The 19,950-nt window shown below is 42.9% G+C and overlaps 1 protein-coding gene across 3 annotated transcripts in view; it reads right to left on the bottom strand.

Moving 5' to 3' along the window:
- The window catches only part of SCTR (secretin receptor), a 29,614-nt gene that overhangs the window by 4,789 nt on the left and 4,875 nt on the right, over positions 1-19,950 (bottom strand). The window contains exons 2-12 of one of the 3 annotated variants that reach the window (XM_083490637.1): positions 15,938-16,067; positions 13,928-14,038; positions 10,244-10,362; positions 8,842-8,939; positions 7,613-7,748; positions 6,464-6,617; positions 5,069-5,129; positions 1,750-1,816; positions 1,459-1,550; positions 339-477; positions 179-231 (exon numbers count right to left, since the gene is read on the bottom strand). In XM_083490637.1, the coding sequence (XP_083346763.1) occupies positions 179-231; positions 339-477; positions 1,459-1,550; positions 1,750-1,816; positions 5,069-5,129; positions 6,464-6,617; positions 7,613-7,748; positions 8,842-8,939; positions 10,244-10,362; positions 13,928-14,038; positions 15,938-16,067 (1,160 nt within the window). The remainder of the gene's footprint in view (positions 1-178; positions 232-338; positions 478-1,458; positions 1,551-1,749; positions 1,817-5,068; positions 5,130-6,463; positions 6,618-7,612; positions 7,749-8,841; positions 8,940-10,243; positions 10,363-13,927; positions 14,039-15,937; positions 16,068-19,950) is intronic. The other 2 variants (XM_083490635.1, XM_083490636.1) reach the window with 2 other exon arrangements.

Below are 19,950 nucleotides of genomic sequence, written 5' to 3'. Positions count from 1 at the left end.
CCAATGTCCATGTCTGTTTGTGTTTGTTCACACTCTCTGTGTATGTAAAAGTATGAATGAGAGAGAGTGGTGCAACCATATCCACCACTGGCATGCAACCTACAAAAGATTTGCCAAGTGTTAATGTGTTGGGCCCAAAAAAAAAGCATTAGCCAATAACCACCCCTGTCCTAGTTACCTAAGAATTCCAGTTACCTCTTGGCATCCTGTTTGCTCTAGACACCCGGGGGCCTGGAAAACATTAAGGAGGTTTGCCAAAATGGCCTGTTTGGATTGCAAAAGACGGGTGGGGCGTCTTTCATCAGAAGATGATGAAGACCTTCCAAGGAACAGATTACCTGGAAAGATCCGATGGCTTTTTCAAACAGAGCTTGGATCTCCATGGTGCCGTTCGTGGTATCGAAAGGGAAGAAAGCAAATATTATGTAATGGACTCCAAAGAGAGGGATGAGGATGAGTGTGGATTTAGCGAGTCTCCTAGGAGTAAAGACAGAGATAACAGAACAAAACAGAAATGAAGAAACGGCCTAAAGAGGGTGAGCTTCAGATTGATCTCAGTTTGTAGGCAGAACTATCCCCTCCAGTAGCAACAGCAGAAAACGCAAAGGGAAGTTTCAGGTGCAGTGCAGGCCTGCCTTTAAAGATCAGCAGTATCACTAGTGCCAGACAACAGGTCACAGAGTCTAGGTCCCAGAAGTCCCTGCAGCTTCTGTTTTTTTTTACATATGGGCAGCAGGCACTATGGACATCCTCCATGAATCTATCTAAGCCCCCTTGAAGTTAATTCCATAGTTTAAACTCTGTGCTGTGTGAAGAAGTGCTTCATTTTCTCTCTCCTGAATCGCCTGCCTCTTCAGTTTCACAGGATGGCCCTTAACCGAAGTACAGTGGTATCTCAGAAGTCAAACGGAATCTGTTCCAGAAGTCTGTTTGACTTCCAAAACATTTAGAAACCAAGGTGCAGCTTCCGATTGGCTGCAGGAAGATCCTGCAGCCAATCGGAAACCGCAGAAGCCTCATCGGACGTTCAGTTTCCAAAGAACGTCCGCAAACTAGAACACTCACTTCTGGGTTTGCGGCATTCGGGGGCCAAAACAGACGAGTACCAAGGCATTCAACAACCAAGGTATGACTGTATTACAAGAGAGGGAATGGGGATTTTCTCCATCAGCTTTCATCACACTACGCTCAGGGCTTTGCATCCAGATTTGTGCTCTGTTGCTGCTACTATAGATGGGGATAAGATCTTTCCAAAAGAAGCACAAGCAGACCTGGAGGCATTTTATTGGGGTGGGTGTCCTTGAGGCAGCTAATCAGACAAGTTTATCTGGGTGATACATATCTTTGCATATATTTGCAGGCAAACAGGTAAAACATCTGTGCACAGGTATCTCTTGCTGTTGTACTTATGTGTGAAGCTGAGGGGGGTTTTTTGTTTTTTGTTTTAAGCTGTCTTACTTGTATTGACTGGAATCCTTGTTCCTTCCATCTGGCCATCTAAGCTTGCTCATTAGAATCCTCACAATATTAACAAACAAAACAAAATTGATCTGCAAAGAGAATGAAAAGCTGGCATTGACATTCACATATTTGAAAGACACTCATCAAATTTGCTCTCTTCAGTTCGATCTTCATCTCAGAAATCGGCTGTGAAATGGACTTACAGCAATAGCATGAATTTGTTTATTACGGTCACAGACGAATAACATTTGGTACAAAAATAGAAGAGGCATTGTAATTCAGACTTACAACAATAGAAACTACCACAGGGCCTTGAATGAGCCACCGGGCATATGTAAGATGAGTATCCCAGCATCTGTAAGATAGCAAAATTCATTCATTATGCTTTTCAGGTCAACAAATGCCAGCGAGCATCATGTTAGCAATATTTGTCTTCAAAGGAAAAATATCGCAAGGCAACATGCCCAGCAGATAGGAGCTGGCATCCATCCTGGCCTTTCAAATTATACTGGATGGATGAAACTATTAGAATACTCAAGTGTGCAGAAAACAAGCAGGAAAAGCAGAAGAATACATTTGCATTTTACTGTGAGTCATGATTCAGAGGAGCTCAACAAATTGGCAATGCCCTAGTCGCCATCCTTTTTCAACTTGATGCCCTTCTTCGCCACTCCCATCAGCCCCGTCCAGCCTGGCCAATGGTCACAGCATGATGGGAGTTGTAGTCCAAAGCCCCCCCCCCCGGATCGGGAAGTGTACCCTGGTCTAGGGGTGGGGAGGAGCTGGATCCATCTAGACCTTGATCACCCTCAACCTGGTAAGGGAAGTCCCAATGGTGTCAGATGATCCATTTTTGCCTGTGCATTTTGAAATCAAACTGTGCAGGCAAAGGCACAACACTATGCATGCAAGCCCTGAGGATCAGCTGATTGTCTGGGCTTGCATAGCCCTGTGGTGACTGCAGGCAGCCTTTCTGCCCAGCTGCTCCTTTACCTGCCACACAGCTAACCTCACATAGGACATCAGATGTGCAGCAGGAGGATGCTGCTGGGCCAAAACAGGCTTGTGGTTCTGGAGGGCCCCAGGCTAAGTAAGAAGACCAGGGCTGAGGTGAGGGCTGGCTGAGGACAGACTGAGGTTAATAGAGTCTCATAGAGCAGCCTCTACAGCTTCACCTGGCTCTCACTATAACCAGGACTACTTTTCTTGAAAAAGAGGGGCTGTGATCACCTCCCTTATTCTCTTAGAATGGCAATGGCGCCCGCCTGAGAGGTGTTGGAACTGAGTTCTGGCAAGTTCTGGCTGGGGAAAAAAGCCTTGACTATAACACAGGTATATATGGCTGCTGGCCTGAAAGATTGTTACTTCTGATACCGTATTCCAACCCCAGTCAAACGTCAAAGTCCAGAGGCCTCACAGCAATGCAGCTGAGTCAGCTTCTTATCCTTTGACTTGAGGTTCCGAAAACACTTCCTTGTTTTTCAAGATAATATTGTGTTTTCGTTTAGCGCGGTCTTTGCAACGAGAAAACAACAGCACTTCACAAACAACCCAACTCCCCCTGCTGGATGGGAAATGATCATAATCAAATTAACACATATGCAACAATACGTTTTTTAAAAAATAAGTGTTTAAGGTTCCACAATAATCTGTGTTGTTTTTGATGCAACAGGCGAGGAACAGCTGCCCTTCTGGAATTTATTATCACAATAACTGCAGATACAGCTGCTTCCCTTCTTGCCATTTTAATACAGAGAGCTCCTGACAATGAGAGTCTTTCATAAATGCCCTGCTGCTGCTGCTGCTGCTGCTGCTGAGATGTGATGTTCAGATGAAAACTCTGCCTATTTTCTTTCATTGATAATAATAAAAGTATGAGTTCTAGATGACAAATGAAGGCTACAAATGGTTCTTGGAACAGAACAAAAGACATAAACATGGTTTGGAACCAGATTAACTGATCTGACTTCACCAGCATAGAATGATGAAGATTGCTTGAGACAATATATGTCTGGGCAGTGGGAGATGGCAAAGAGAAAAGAACGGATTCTGTTTTCACAAGGAAGCTGCAGTTTTTTTATACTGGCCAGGCACTTGTATAATGGGATACACACTATTTTTAGGTGTGGTTTGATCAGTATTAATTGCAACTGAACTGCTACTGTTATTCTCCTCTTGTCTTTGTGTTTCAGAATATTGCAAGAAAATAGGATTGCAGCCATTTGAAACCAGCTGTCAAAGGTTCTGTGGGCACGGAGAGTAAAACTCCAAGGTGGCTATCACCTATGGAGGCGAAGGCCTTGAAAAAATTCAACATGGAAGCTAATTGGCCAAAATATTGGGAAATTTTAGAACAGGAAGGTGATAAATTGAAATTGCAGAGTTATGACAAACTCAAAGAGAAGGTGCGAGACTGGTTACACTACTTTCAAATAAGAGAGGTTTATAATTTGGATAAAAAAATTGGTTTCCAGGTGGAAAAATCAAAGTTGGAAACAGAACTGTTAGAACCCAATGTAAAGACACTTTCGAGAATGTATAATCTGCTGTTGAAATGGAATACTGAGGAAGAAACAGTAAAATCGGCAATGATAAAATGGGCACAAGACATAGGCCATAACATTATGTTTGCTGACTGGGAGAAGTTGTGGACCACCGGGATTAAATTTACGGCATGTAATGCCTTAAGAGAGAATATTATGAAAATGATGTATAGGTGGTACATGACCCCAGTCAAGCTTGCAAAAATATATCATTTGCCCGATAACAAATGTTGGAAATGCAAATAGATTGAAGGTACATTCTTTCACCTTTGGTGGACGTGCCCAAGGATCAAGGCCTTCTGGGAAATGATATATAATGAACTGAAAAAGGTATTTAAATATACTTTCCCGAAGAAACCAGAGGCCTTCCTCCTGGGCATAGTGGACCAATTGGTGTTAAAGAAGGATAGAACTTTTTTTATGTATGCTACAGCAGCAGCAAGAATTCTCATCGCAAAGCATTGGAAGACACAAGATCTACCCACCTTGGAAGATTGGCAGATGCAGCTAATGGACTATATGGAGATGGCGGAAATGACTGGCAGAATCCGAGACCAGGGAGAGGAGACGGTGGAGGAAGATTGGAAGAAATTTAAAATTTATTTGCAGAAATACTGTAAAATTCATGAATGTTAAGGACATTGAAATGAATCGCAGGGGCTTTAGCAACGAAGTAAAATGTAAGATCGGTTTAACAACAGATAAATTAATAGGATACGAATTTGCTGAATTAATTTTTTAAAAGGGATACAAGAACGGGAGACGTGAGGAAGTCGGGAAAATAAGCTAATTGAAGATGAGAAATTAAGAAAGAGGGAATTTTTGTTTTTTGTTACTATATGTGTTTTTATCTCTTTTTTTCTTTTTCTTTTGATGTGTTTAATGTTTGTATTTTTGTACTGTATTCTTTTTTGTGATTTTGTATTTTCTTTGTCTATGTATGCTTTTTTATTGTGAAAACTTAATAAAATATTTATTAAAAAAACAAAGGTTCTGTGGGCACATAGCTGAGGCAACGCTAATAAATACAGAGCATGGAAAGATGTAATGGAAACACAACTTACCCAACATTTTCATGTAGTAGTCTGGCCGTGACCCATGCAATTGCAAAGAAAGTTGGAGTGCCTGCAGTAAAGAAAAAAAGGGGACCCCCCCCGTCAACCCTTAAGGCTTTCCCATACTTCCTCTTCTCCCGCTCCTTTCACCCACAGCAAAAACCGCCCTTTAGTGCTCACTTGGAGCAAATAGCAATTCAGGTGTGTTGCGGATTGCCCTTTGTTCCAATTTAGAGCTAAAGACTAAGCGGAAGTGTGGGAAAGCCCTTAATCATACAACGCACAAGAAATCATAGCATTGTAGAGTTGGAAGGGACCCTGAGGATTATCTGGCCTGCAAAGCAGGAATATGCAGCTATCCCATCACCAGCTAAATGAATATTTTGACGCATAATAGCAAACTCGTGTGGTTCTATGCCAATCAATTTGAGGCAAAATGGAAACAACCACAAACCAAAGAGAAGTTCCCCTGATACAGTGGTACCTCGAGTTAAGAACTTAATTCGTTCTGGAGGTCTGTTCTTAACCTGAAACTGTTCTTAACCTGAAGCACTACTTTAGCTAATGGGGCCTCCTGCTGCCGCTGCACTGCCACTGCACAATTTCTGTTCTCATCCTGAAGCAAAGTTCTTAACCCGAGGTAATATTTCTGGGTTAGCGGAGTCTGTAACCTGAAGCGTATGTAACCTGAAGCGTATGTAACCCGAGGTACCACTGTATACCTAGGGAATATGAAGCTATACACAAGCACATCATGTTTCAGTTCAGTTGTCCCCAACTCAAAAGGGAGCAACAACAAAAAAGAGCATGTGGAAAACTGGCTGCTGAGGACTATGAATGCATATTATTGGCTTCTTTGAAATGTGTTTGTTACCTCAGCTGTGTAAGCAATACATTCTGCCCCCGCAAACCCTTCTCCATCACACCTCAAAGCTGTGCAAAGGATAGCGAGAGACAGAAGGAAAGCGGCGAGTGGGGAGGCAAGAAGAGAAATAGAGGGAGGGGAAGCATCAAAAGAAGCAATGTAGCAAAGAGGACGAAAGAAAGAGGATTAAAGCAGGAAGCAAGAGCAGGGAACGAAGAAGAGGGAGCCAGAGGCTGTGTACACACCACACGTTTAAAGGACATGACTTCCCCCAAAGGATTCTGGGAACAGGAGCATGTTAAGAGTGCTAGGAATTGTAGCTACAGCTCCCAGGATTATATGCGTGAAGCCGTGTGCTTTAAAGTTGTGGTGCCAGAGATGGAGTAAGACAGGAAGTGAGAGACACACGAAATGAGGGGAAGCAAAGAAGAGTGCAGGAAGGCAAGGGAAGCAGAGCAAGGACTGAAATGGAGTCAATGGGGGATAATACTGTGCAGCATTCTGTTGCGGCTCCCCCACTGGTGTCAACTGGTACTTACCCCATCCCAGAACCACAAACCACCAGAAGAACTTTCTTTCGGAGAAAAAAGACATCACCAGCAAGGTATGAAGATAAAGCCCTTCCACAAGAAGCCAGCTGTAGTTAGCCATGATACAGAAGTTAATGAAGACCATGATAATCTTACATCGGCCCTGAGGAAAGAAGAAGAGAAGCTAAACAGCATGTGCTTTGTCTCCCTTCCCTAGGCATTTCACAGTCCTGCTCCCAAGCTTCACCTTGCTGTGTCATGCTTTATTTATCACCGGTGTAAAAGTCGGATTGTGGTTGTTACAATTACTACACTCATTTTTGTCATTCTCACTGTAGATTTTGAGTGATACACAACTAAATCGCACACAGAATAGACCTGTGGGAATCAATGGACTGAAGTTGCTTAAATCAATGGGTCTGTTCTGAGTATGATATCATGGGATATAAGTCGCTGTTACCCATGTATTTTATGTATTGGTTTGGATTGTTTTATTTCTACCACTAGCATCCATGTTTAAATGTATACTGTATTCTTTTTTTAAAAAAATGATGTAAAAGATTCAAAACGTTATCTTTTAAAATCAACAAGTCTGCAACAAATTATTATTGTTCAAGTCCTGAACAGTTTTCCCATTTTCAAACCTACTGCCAATCACAGAGGTTCACATTCACTCCCTTGTGAAATCTTTATAAGAGCTGATTAATGCACTTCAATTAATTTCCTCGTAAAGTGTCATGATGCCACACGACACGTTATCCAAATTGTGTTTAAACACGTTTTGCTCTTTGGTTTATTTGGCCTTGTGATTATTTCATTCATTTAGTTTGAACATCCACCCCTTGTGGTTGTGGTATTCATAAAACCAAAGAACAACTAAATATATAAACAATATATTATTTATGTTCAGACCATACATACATACATACACAAACAAGCAGATGAACAGCACACTCCTTGGCATTTTTTACTCATAGGTAAATCCTCAGTTTTCAATGGGTCTGCACCAGGGAAGTTCACATAAGCTTGCACCTCAAGTCTGCCATTTTCTCTGACAAAATGGCTCACAGGGATGGAAAGGAAATTTAATTCTCAGGCACCTTTCTTCAACCTGTGATGAGCTGGACGGTAGGCGATATTTATAGGCTGCTTCCTTACCATGTGTAACTCACAGTAGACTGCATTGTCAGTGTCTTCAGACAGGGCAGGATCTCTGATGAAGTTTGCCAAAGCTCGCAAAATGAACGATGCAAAGAGCTGCATGTGGATGCAATTTCTCGTACAGCGAAGCCTTCTGTGGCCCAAAGAGAAAGACGCTTTCTAAACAAGGAACTGCTTGGGTTTCTTATCAGACATATGAACAGATCTTATACCATCTAAAGCAGAATCAGACTATTGATCCATCAAACCCATCTGCTCATGGGTGTAGCCAGGATTGGGGGGGGGGGGCAGAACTGACATGACTGGTCAGTTAGTTAAGTATTTCTATGGTTTTACTTGATCTAGGGGGGAGGAGCTACCCTTCTGCCCCCCTTGGCCACACCCATGTATCTACTCTGACAGGAAACTGCTTCTCCAAGATCTCAGTCCTGGAGATCTCTGTCTTGCTACTTGAAGTCACTGAGGATTAAATATAGGGCCTCATGGATACAAGGCAAAGTGTGCTACCACTCAGCAATGGTCATTCAAATCAACAGGAACCTCATCAGTACTCTGCAACCATCCAATACCATTGCCTGATCTGATAGCATCATGAAGCAAAACTGACGTATTGATGGTAAAACTGAGAATTGTTGGACTGAAGATCATCTTTCCCACAACACTAGGGTGAGGAACTTGTGACCCTCTGGATGTTTCCGGAGTAGACCTCCCTGACTCTTGGCCATGCTGGCTGGGGCTAGAGTCCTGCAGCATCTTGGATGGGAGCTAGAGTCCTGCAGCATCTTGACAACTGTGGGTTGCACCCCTGCTTTAATAGAAAGGCAAAAGAACTAATAAAAGGGCAATAAAAAGGGAAGATGCAGTCATTGCTTCTTTGCCAGGCTTCATCAGATCCACCTGAAAAACTTATCCAATGAGCAGGATATCCACCTAACATACAGATCATCTTCCCAAATCCACAGCTTAAGTTTTAAAACTTAAGTGTTTTCTTCTACCCACTTGAATATACACTTCTGCCTGTTGACGTTTGAACAGAATGTACACTTCCCCACTGTTACTGTGCAAAACAGGAAGCCCTTTCAGAATGAATATCTGACGAAAGATCAATGGAACGGCTTTTGAAATAACACTTTATTTCACTATTCATTTGGGGTTGGGGTTTTTTTCACAGATTAACCAGGAAGTAGAAACAAATATTTAAAAAGGAATGAATAATTCTTCTTCACCTGAAAGAACCCAGAATGCCCAAGGCAATTGTCAGCACCACCAGAGAAGCGCTGGTTCCGATGGTGTACACAATCTCCAACTTCCTCAGGTAAGAGACCTGTCAAGAAACATCCAGGTACACTCAGTCCAGGCAGAGATGTGAATGTGTAGGAAACCCACTTGTCTCAAAAGGAGTGACAACATGTCTTTTTTCAGAACATGCTGTCCCATCATTTGTTCTAAAAGCACTACCATGAACTAATTTGGCTTTGCCTGCAATCAGAGTGATTAGAAAACACTGCCCCAGTTAGAAGTAGGCTGGATTTAAAATTTAGAGACACACACACAAAAACCCCACAGAGGGTTGTAAGTGGTTTACAACATATTTAAATTGTTATACCATTGTCTACAGGTGCAGAATTGATGTGCCAGAAATCAATGGCCTGAGAGTAGGCTTTGCTTCCATGTCAACTGCGCTTGTGTATAACTAATCCCAATTGAGCGTCAGTCACTTAAAACAGACTGCTGTCCTATCACGAATTTTTGAAGGGAGAAAGGCTCTGTTTGTACTGTATTATGACTGAATAATACTATGTTTTGTCACCAGGTGGGGCTATTTGCAACACCTTTTCCTACTCTGCTCTTTAGTGCTGTGCTTCAAACCCGAATAAGCCACTGGCGGATGATAAATGCATAGGATGAAGGCAGATATCTAAAAGTGTGGTATAGGTGGCTTGAGCGCACTTTTTCTGCTGCAGAACGAAAACATATGTTTACGATATTTCTATATCCCACCCTTCTATGCCAATCTAAAAACAAGTGCAATAAAAGTACAGCCTAAAAACAAAACAAACTACGAAGCAAAGTCAACAGCAGCTAAAATCAAACAAGCAGCAGTTTTAAAAGCACAACAGAAGACAGAGCCATGGAACTGGATTCTCCTCCTCTCCTCTGGCTCCAGTTTTTGAATATCAGCAGGAACCCCATCCAGAGTTATCAGGAAATGATGCAGATCCAAAAGAGTCTGGTGAGAGGATATCCTAATGGGTTTTCCACCTGTGGCTTAGAGGGTCAATCTAAACAAGCAAAAATACCCAGGAATACAGGGAATGTGTGCTCAAACCACTTCCACCCCACTTCTGATGCTTCCAGATGACCTGCCCGTTGAGCATTCATCCTGGTTTGTTTGCAGGAAGGTAAGATGGCATTGCTTTAAGGCGAATGTCATCCCACATTGCCCAGTGAATTTCTCCTTCACTTTCCTTATCACAAAAGGTCATGTTTTGGGGAAGCAGGTTTATTGTGAAAGACCTTCCAATCAACTATAATTGCCCAACCTGAATTTTCAGTATTGAATTCCACCCAAAAACAGCAACCGTTTGAAAGTGCCCATAGGATACTGTACTGATTATTTGAACTTACCCTACGTTGCCACGCAACTATAGGAGCATTAATCTCTTCCACATTTAAACCACAAGCAATATAGGGTCTTGGATATTTTTCCGACCAGCCATCCTTGGTGCAGTTACGATATATAAACCCTTGGTTTGCAATGACAGAAACAAAATAAGTCATACAGTTAGTAGTTGCAATTAGCACTGGTGAAAGCAGCTATTATACAGTAAATACACATTCAAGGCCACATGGTGGAGTCTGGAAGTTTTTGCTTCCCTTTTAGATTACCTGCAGCTTGCTGTGATGTCAGAACCCGGGCAAATTGTGGTTCATCTTAACTATGGTTTGCTGAAACAAGCCAATTTCAAACTGTAGTTTATGAAGCTGGCTTGTTTCAGCAAAGCATTTTCAAGATTAGCCATTAGTGGAGCAGAAAATTGTTTACTGTTCTTAAACCACGGACAAAAATAGCTGTATTCATTATGTTCCAAAGAGATGCATTAATCCTGTCATGTTTAAGAGCAATTAAGTGACTCTGTCTGAACACAGACATTCCTACTTTTTTGTTTTACAAGGAACAAAGTTCATTGTTGGCACCATAAAAATAAATGGTTCCCAAGAATGAAAACATCGTTTCAGGATTGCAAGTGTGGAGATATATCACACAACTGGTTACACTTACGCTGTGGTTGTTATGGCATGCTATGAACCATAAAGCACTAGCATCAGTCACCTATAGTATAGTAAATGGTATGCAGTTAAATCCTAAGTATATTAATTGGAAGTAAGTCTCACTATGTTCAACAAGACTGACTCCTTTCTAAGTATACTTAGGCTTCAGGTTGTTTAAAATGTAACTGAAAGATCAGGGCCAAGGTGAGGTGACCACCTTAGGCAGCAGGATCCACTGGGGCAGCATATCTGGCCTCCAAGGAACACATCACATATAGATCTTTATTACTTCCTGGTTCCTGATTCAGAGCTTCTCATACTCTTCCCGCTTCTTCCCTGACAGGTACGCTAGGGTGCCATTTTGTGGTTCACGTCCGATACCAAAATGTCTTGGGGCAAAGCTGTGATTGATCAATATGTATTTAAAGGTTTTCTTATCACCCTTCATCATTAAAGCAATCAAGCCCAGAGCAAGCATAACAAATCAAAACAGCAAGGAAAAAAAGCCAAGAGCTGAGTTGTTTCAGTTTTACCAGCTCCCTCTAGCGGCTGAGTTTTCCATCTGCAAGCAGCTGGTGGGAGAGGCTGTCCGTCTTCCCTGACCTGGTGCCCTCCAGCTGCTCTGGAACTAACAACTTCCATCTGTCTCAGCCCCAGCCAGCAGGGCTGATGGGAGTTGTAGTCCAAAGCAGCTTTGCAGTGTTCCCAGCGATCAGGCGACAAGCTGCTCGGTGTCCCTTTTCCAGACCCTCTCAAGCAGGCTGTTAAGGTGCTGAATCATAACACCTGAATTGGGAGAGGCTGTGCAGTCCTCAGATGCAGTGGTGAAGTGGATGAGGAAGAAGCAGAAGAGCTTGAATCCTGGCAAGACAGGGGCTCTGTGGCTAAGTGATTCCTGTCGCCTCTACAGCTCTACACCTCCATGCTCTGGGGAGCAGTTGCAGCAACAGAGGACCATTCCTCCTCTGCCAGTTTATGAACCTTCCTCTGATAGACTGCATACACGCAGCTGGAGACTGTGCTTGCATGGAAACTTCCTCTGCTCATCCCTTTTCATTTCCCTCCTGGTTCTGGGAGACAGGAGAGGGTGGGGAAGCAGGTGGGCCCTTCCCTTGCCTGACCTTCCTCTTCCTCCAACCCATCTGGTGCTCCACCAGCCTCCACCCGCCTCTGATTATTGCCTCCTGGCTGATACAGGTCCCCACAAACCACTGCCCCCCTCTCCCGAGTCAGACTCCACCCGCCCCCTGCCTGATACACACTTGCCAGTCCCAGAAAGGGTGCTTCTGGATCCAGCATTGTTGATGGAGGCTCAGGTAACCTTGGTGGCTAGAAGCACCTTTCTGCAGCTGCAACTGGTACAACTGCTACAACTGTTCCTGCACCAGAAAAACGTAGCCACAGTAGTTCGTGCATTGGTTGCTTCAAGACTGGGCTACTGCAATGCGCTCTATGTGGGGCTTCCCTTGAGCTTGATCCAGAAGCTGCAGTTAATGCAGAATGGTGTGACGTGATGCTGACAGGAGTCAGTCCTTGTTTGCATATAACACCTGTGCTCAGAGACCTGCACTGGTTGCCAATTTGCTGCTGGGTCAAGTTCAAGGTGTTACTATTAGAATATGAAGCCCTTAAGAGCCAGTTTACCTTACCCTATATGTCCACTCAACTGCTGCAATCTGCAGAACTGGCACTGCAAAGGTGCCACATAACACCCATTTGTAGCAAATCAGTATTTTAGGGTGGCAGCTCCCACTATTTAGAACTCCCCATCCATTAACATCAGGCAGGCACCTTCAATTGACTGTACTCTTTTCGGTGCCTGCTAAAAACATTTTTTTCCTAGAGAAGACTACCCAAATATGCAGAATGTTTACATGGGTTTTAATGTTTTTAGCTTATCACTGATCTTAATCGCCATCCAAAGCAACCCTTCACTGTGGCTCCATGAAAACACCACAGAACAAATACATCAGGCAGGAGCCGTCTTTCCTTGTTTATATTATGCTTCGTTTTTATTCCCATGGACCAGAAGGGGAAATTACCACTTCTATCTGTGTGTTTATAGATCCATATCTATATCTATATGAACAAGCAGTTTCCTCAGAAGCACTCTGCGGGCAGCCCATTATTTTTCTCATTTTGCAGATAGGAAGCCTAAAAAGTTTCATTGTTGGGATCTGAGCCCTGATCTTGGTCCAAATTCTCTCCATGTGTGGCACAAGAACATGAGAAGATGATTCAGGCTACAGATCCATCTGAATCACCATCCTGCTGCACACAGTGGCTAACCAGGTGCCTCTGGGAACCTACAAGCAGGAGATGAAGGCAACAGCCCTATTTCCCATTCTGGCTCCCCAGCAGCTGGTGTTCAGTGCCATACTGCCTATGAATCCAGAGATTATGTATACAACCACCACAACCAGTTGCCCATGAGAGATGGTGGATTCGTCTAGGAATGACATTTTTAAAAATCCAAATAGGTTGTGCCACTTGTCAAATTCTGCTTGACGTCACAGAAAGAAAAGGCCAACGTAACATTTACAGAATTTACACTCTGGTCCAAATGGGATCCTGGGAATGGGAATTTACTGTTCACCTTCTTGCCTGGGGCAAACAGCAATTGCCCCACAGGGGAATAGGCAAGGAGCAAATGCAGAAACCTGCTATGCCTCCTGATGCCAATCATCTTATGGGACATCCAGCAACATCCATTAAGCCGAGCCCCAGAAGGGCTCTTGGTCTGTGACCTGACTTTCTACCTCTTTCTTTTTTCTTTTGTGATCCTTGGATGAAGGGTGGTATATAAATTTAATTAATAATAGTAATGATAACTAAGATAGCAGCATCAGACGTTTCTGGAAGCAGCTCCTAGATTCTAGGTAAGATTCTACTCATGTGCCTTTCCCTAGAAAAATAGTACATGACAAACCGTATTCTAGCCTGTGTTACACTGAGGACTCAGCCTTTAATCCTTGACAGAGTACAAGGAAAGCCTGGCATCAGACAGTGCCTATGGAAGTGTTATGTTTTAAGTTTTACCTGTTTTCCCAGTTACCATTTGGAAGGCTTTGGGGCAAGGAACGCTAACTGTTTGCCCAATGGAAGAAGACAGCCAGCAGGTTATATTATCCCACATTCCAAGGCATCTGTCTAGGAGTCAAGAAGAACAACAAAAGTTACATACCTCACGCCATCCAGACGAAGAAGAGGAATTACCACATTCTGATCCCCAGGCCTGAGGTTCCTCAACCCTGCTTTAAGTACATTTCTACGCCTCATTTTCCATTTGTTACACCTATAGTGGAGATGATTAGTATCTTATCTTCTGGGAAAGCTTGTTGCTTCTCTAGGGCTGTCACAAATTGTGATGGAAACTCAAAGTTTAAAACTCCCAGATTTGTGCAGGCATTAGCGATAATTTTTTCTCTCTCTCTCTCTCTCTCTCTCTCTCACACACACACACACACACACACACACACTTCTGTCCAGAGCAGCTTTTCCTCTACTGAGGCTCCCTGCTTCTGATGGATTAGCTGGAAAATCAGTTTGGCTGATTCTCTGAGCAAACCCCAGAATTTTGACCATCCAGTGCTTGAGATGATGTGGAGGGGCTAGATGGCAGCTCCACTCACTGCAAACTAATCTGAGCAGCCCGCTTAGCATCATTGAGGCACTGCAGGGGCTACAAGGAAGGGGAAAACCTGATGTATAGCAACGCTTCGTATCATTCCCTCTGCTGCCGCCACCACCACCACCCGACGCTACAAGTGTTTTCCAGCTGGTGCAAAAATACAAAGGGCTCCTTTTATTTATTCTGCATCTTCACATGATCATACTTTGTTTTAGACTACTTGGGTCTGCTTCATGTAGAGCCCAGACACCACGGGAATTGGCAGCCTACAGGCATCCATTAACTAAGCCAAGTGGGCATTAATCAGGCAGTTCCAGGAGCATTTGAGAAGGAAACTGTGATGAGTGTGCTGGGAAAAGGGAGGAGAAGTGATCTTGTTCAATTGTATACTATTGTGCCCCATATACATATCTTCTGAAGTAGGCATTTGGCATTCCTAACAGAGGACCCCCGTGATGCCAATGGCATATAGAGATAAAGCATAGTTGGGGGGGGGGAGATAGATGACGGACAGGGCCATTAATGTCAAAGGTTCCCACAGACCCACTGGATGCCTATCACCAGACTTCACCTCACTGATAAACAGGAAGGGCAAGGACACTGTGTTGTTTATTTAAGAAATGACTATATTAATAAAACGTCATTAATCAAGACCAGGAGGAAACAGATCAATACTACCTTTCAGCCAGTCATTGTTCTGAAATCTCTTTCCCAGAAGTCAACCATTCCCTATACCACCTGAAACATGTTGCACACCCACATTCACTCACCCAGGTCTCTGTGGACACCATAGTAGGGGGAAATATTTTAGTCTAACTACTAAATACAATACAGTGGTACCTCAGGCTAAGTACTTAATTCGTTCCGGAGGTCCGTTCTTAACCTGAAACTGTTCTTAACCTGAAGCACCATTTTAGGTAATGAGGCCTCCTGCTGCCGCTGCGCCGCCGGAGCACGATTTCTGTTCTCATCCTGAAGCAAAGTTCTTAACCTGAAGCACTATTTCTGGGTTAGTGGTGTCTGTAACCTGAAGCGTATGTAACCTGAAGTGTATGTAACCCGAGGTACCACTGTACTCTCTGAGCACACTAGATTTGATTCCATGCAACACTGAAATTTTTGAAACTGGAGCTTTCTTTTTCAAACATTATACAAGAAGCACAAAAGCAGGATGTGAGTGAAATGAGGCTGAAATTAGTCTAATTTTCTATCAAAAACGATGACGACAAAAAGAAACAGCTGCTTCTTCATTCCAGAATCCTTGATGCGTATCCTGGTATCTCTAATGACTGAGACTTTCCTAGCCTGCAATCTCTGTTTTGGAAATGAGTCCCACAAGTGAACCCATGGCTACAACATCAGCCTAATTTTTCCTTACGCACGTGCGCGCACACATACACACACACAGAGAGTTTTACCTGAACTCCGGAGCGATTCATTTCCAGTTGTCGCATTCACTTCTTCCTTGGAGAGGACCAAGCTGCAGAGTTCTTCTTCTGTTGTCATAATTTTCATGATTTCACATGATGAAATAAAGGCTCTGACCTGCTAGTTGAGAAAGCATTTGCTCTTTTATTGGTCAGTAGCCAAACACACACCCTACAAAACATCCACATAAAGGTTTATGGGCAGGTTACAGCTATAGAAATAGATGGATTCCTAAGAGTGCAGCATGTTAAAATCAGAGAATGCCCTTTGAAGTTCTGCCTGCCCTTCTGAGCTCATTTTGAACTCACTAGAGCAGGAGTGGGGAATCTCGGGTCTGGGGATCAAATGCAGCCCCTCCAGGTCTCTGGCTCTGGTCCTTGGGCCTCTCCCAAGCCACTGATTTCAGTGGAAGCAGCTGAACTACACCAGTTCCATGTTGACAAAAAAAGTCTATGTCATCAGGGTTAGATTGCAAAGGGCTTAAGTCAGCTTCTTTCACTGAAAAGATATGTTCATGAATTAGAGGGAGTTTATACAAAAGCCACCCCAGATTAGCTTGACACGACCTGCAGCAGGTATAGCCGAAAGCACACTGGGGCTTTGTCCTATAACAGCGGGATATCCTTGTTTCCCCTTAGCACATATTTGATTTGCACTGCTTTGAGCAAATTCCATGCCATCTGCACATTTATCTAATGCTTTTAATCTAATGTACATTGTAAACTTGCATTAACACATCGGGTTACCATACCAAGGTAACCCAGCCAGTTCTTGAAAATGTGTGGGCAGGATTTGTTGGTCTGCTGTTCCTTCAATTGCCTTTCCAAATAAAAATAAAAATAAAAATCTCTTTCAAATGAATGAACCCTTGCTGTTTGCCATTCGAACAATATCGGAACAGGATAACTATGCACACAAAAAAGAGAGAGAAGAAGAGGGGAAATCCCTCACAACTGGCAGCGGAAAAGGCAACCTAGACAGGAACAGCCCTGCTAAAATTCAGGATAACAAATGTGTGGAATTTCCATTCCCCCACCTCCACCCCGCTCTTTTCTTTTGTTCTTTTCTGCACACAGCAAATCAAAATGGGGCAAGTCTATTTCAGTCTTAACAAAGCCAGTCCTGCTCAGCTATAGCAACCATTCCAAAACTGACCAGTGTTAACTGCAGACAGTATACATTTCATCCATGTTAGAAAGGTCTCCAGTTAGCAGTGACAGACACAGGAAAGCAACAGGTAAACAGATTAAATGCTACAAACAAGGCTACGGCTCTTATTGGGGTTCCATTTGAGCCTTGGCCCATAAAGAAGGGCTGGAAGTTGACTAAATAGATTGAAATTGATTATCTGTATACATTTTAGTCAGCTCATTTCTTAAGTTTGCATAAATCTGCCTATAGGTTGAACATATCACCTCCTGATTAGGAATGTAGCCTAAATTTATTATTTATTAAAAAAATATTTACAACCTGCCTGCCAGTAATCTGTACAGTTTTAAACCATAAGATGTTCAGATGGCCTGGACTGGTCCCTATGGCAAGTGCCAAAGAGGCTGTCGCACTTAGGGGGTGGGATATATCTGATAGATTATAGAGGTGGCACACATAGTCCTCGGGTTTATTTTCTTGCGTTTTTAAGGGCTTCTTTCTTTTCTTTGGCTGGCCATTTGAGCAAAGACAGGAGGAAGGGAGATCCTCTCTTACCTGTCTGTCGCTCAGCATGGAAATCATAATACTTATCCTAACTTATTTGTGACAGTACTTGACTCAAGGCGAAGATGGAAACACAGGAGGGAAGGTGCCCCTTTGCTTCACATTCCAGAGAAGCCTGGTGAAGAACAGGGGTGTAATCTAAAAACACACAAATTTGCAATTGTCTAAAACTAGGAAAGGGAGGGTAGGGTTCAAACTTTGCACAATCACACCTAGAAGGAAGGTGTACTCTTGGGCCCTCACTAGGAAAAGGAAGCAAAACCGTGGGGATGGTTGGGCCTGCTCAACCACAACCATGGCTCATGACATTGGGCCTTACGTCAATGAAATATTACTCATCATGAACCACGACTCTTGGCTAGGAAAACTGAATTGACAGCCACACTCTCAACAGTCTTGACAACTAGCCTTGCATTTTAGAAGAGGGAGCTTTCTGGATGACAGCAAGTACAAAAAAGGCTTCCTTTCTGTCTGCAGACATAGAATAGAGCTTGGAACCATCTTTGGTGGAAAAATGCCTCAGCAGGGTAGATAGAGCATGTTAATTCCCTCACAGCCACCTGTGTGTCACTAGAAAGCCCCGTTACATGCTTTGAGAACTATGTGTCCAAGCTCTGAAATGGAAAATAAACCAGAAAATATATATATATACCAAGCCATGACCTAAAATAGTCTGATCGCTCTGTTTTGTTTCCAAACCAGATGAGTTCCAATGAGAGAGGGGGATTTTTACCTTGCCTTGTTGGATATAAACATGTCAGAAAATGTAAGCACATGCGTATTTTGGTCAGCTAGAATAGCTCAGTCGGTGGAGCATGAGATTCTTAATCATGGCTTAAGCATTATGGCTTTGAGCCCCATGTTGGGCAAAATATTCCTGCATTGCAGGGGGTTGCACTAGATGACCCTTATGGTTCCTTCCAACTCTACAGTTCTATTATTCCAGCGTAATGGGTTCGGATGTTATTCAGCTTGAGTCTGCCATTCTAAATAACAAGGGGGCGCTTTAAAAAGTAGCTCAAGCAACATGACTGGAAAAGTTAAGGGCACAGCTCTCCTGCAGGCAGCCAGGATTCCTTTATGGTTGTGTAAAAAAGGGTTAGCTAAGATAGCTCAGTGTTGGAAATGTGAGAAGGACAATGCTTTCCTGAAACATATGTTTGTACAGTGTTCCATAGTTATTAAGTTTTGGGAGAAGGTGCTGGACTGTGTAGCTATGACTGTGCAGAAAAAGTTAAATCTTTCAGTGGCGAATATTCTATTGAACTATTTACCTACTGTATGGAAATTAAAAACAGGACAACAAAAATGGATCCTGCACGCCCTAATGGTGGGCAAGAGCTTGATATTGAAGAACTGGAAAAGTAAAGATATGATACCCTTTAATCAATGGGTTGGCGATATGACATCACTCGCAACCTATGCACAGACTGCTTATAGGTGCAGATAAATATGATAACATCTGAATGAGTTTATACAGAATGCAGTAGGCTATTAACATTTACCTAAGTATTAGGATAATAAGACTATAAGGGAGTATCTTCTTTTCCATGTGTGTGTGTTTGTGTGTGTATCACTTTTAGATATATTTTTGTTGTTCTTTTTCTCCCCCTCACTTTTCCTTTTTTCTGTATCACTTTATGTTTTATTGAAGTATTTTCAATTAAAACAAATAAATATTTTTTTAAAAAAGTTATAGAGAGTAAGTGAGGCACAGCTGATGTTCTGTAGTGGATAAGCCTGTAAGAAACAAGTCAAGAAGTCCTGCTTCAAATCTTGTTTCAGCAATGAATTCCCTCAGGGAAGCCACTGTCTTTTAGGATGCTTTCACATTCCTGCCCAGCTGTGCATAGCAGCATTGGCTTCAATTGTGTCAGATTCGTTTCTGTCTGTGTACACACCAGGGGGCTTTCTCGTGTCTTTACTCCATGCAAATGTGTTCACAGCTACTTGTGTGATGTGAAACAGCACATCAAAGTTGTATAACAAAGTACAGGATGGATATGGATTTTGCACAGCATTCTATGAATACAGATTAGAAACCCAACACTGGAAATGCAGCGAGAGCACTGTAAATTGGAGGGTTAATGTATCCTTAATATCAGCCCCCCCTCCCTGTATCTGCAGCAGTAAGAACTGCTGAGGTAATATATGTGAAGCATTTTGAACACTGAATTGTTAGACCTCTAGAATGTACCATATTTTTCGCCCTATAGGACGCACCGGCCCATAGGACGCACCTAGTTTTTTGGGGGGGAAATCAAGGGAAAATTTTTTATTTCCCCCCCAG

The sequence above is a fragment of the Podarcis liolepis genome (genome assembly GCF_965112155.1).
Source record: "Podarcis liolepis genome assembly, chromosome: 1".
NCBI lineage: Eukaryota > Metazoa > Chordata > Lepidosauria > Squamata > Lacertidae > Podarcis > Podarcis liolepis.
Note: the sequence above shows the minus strand (reverse complement) of the source record. Positions and strands in the feature narration are given on the sequence as shown.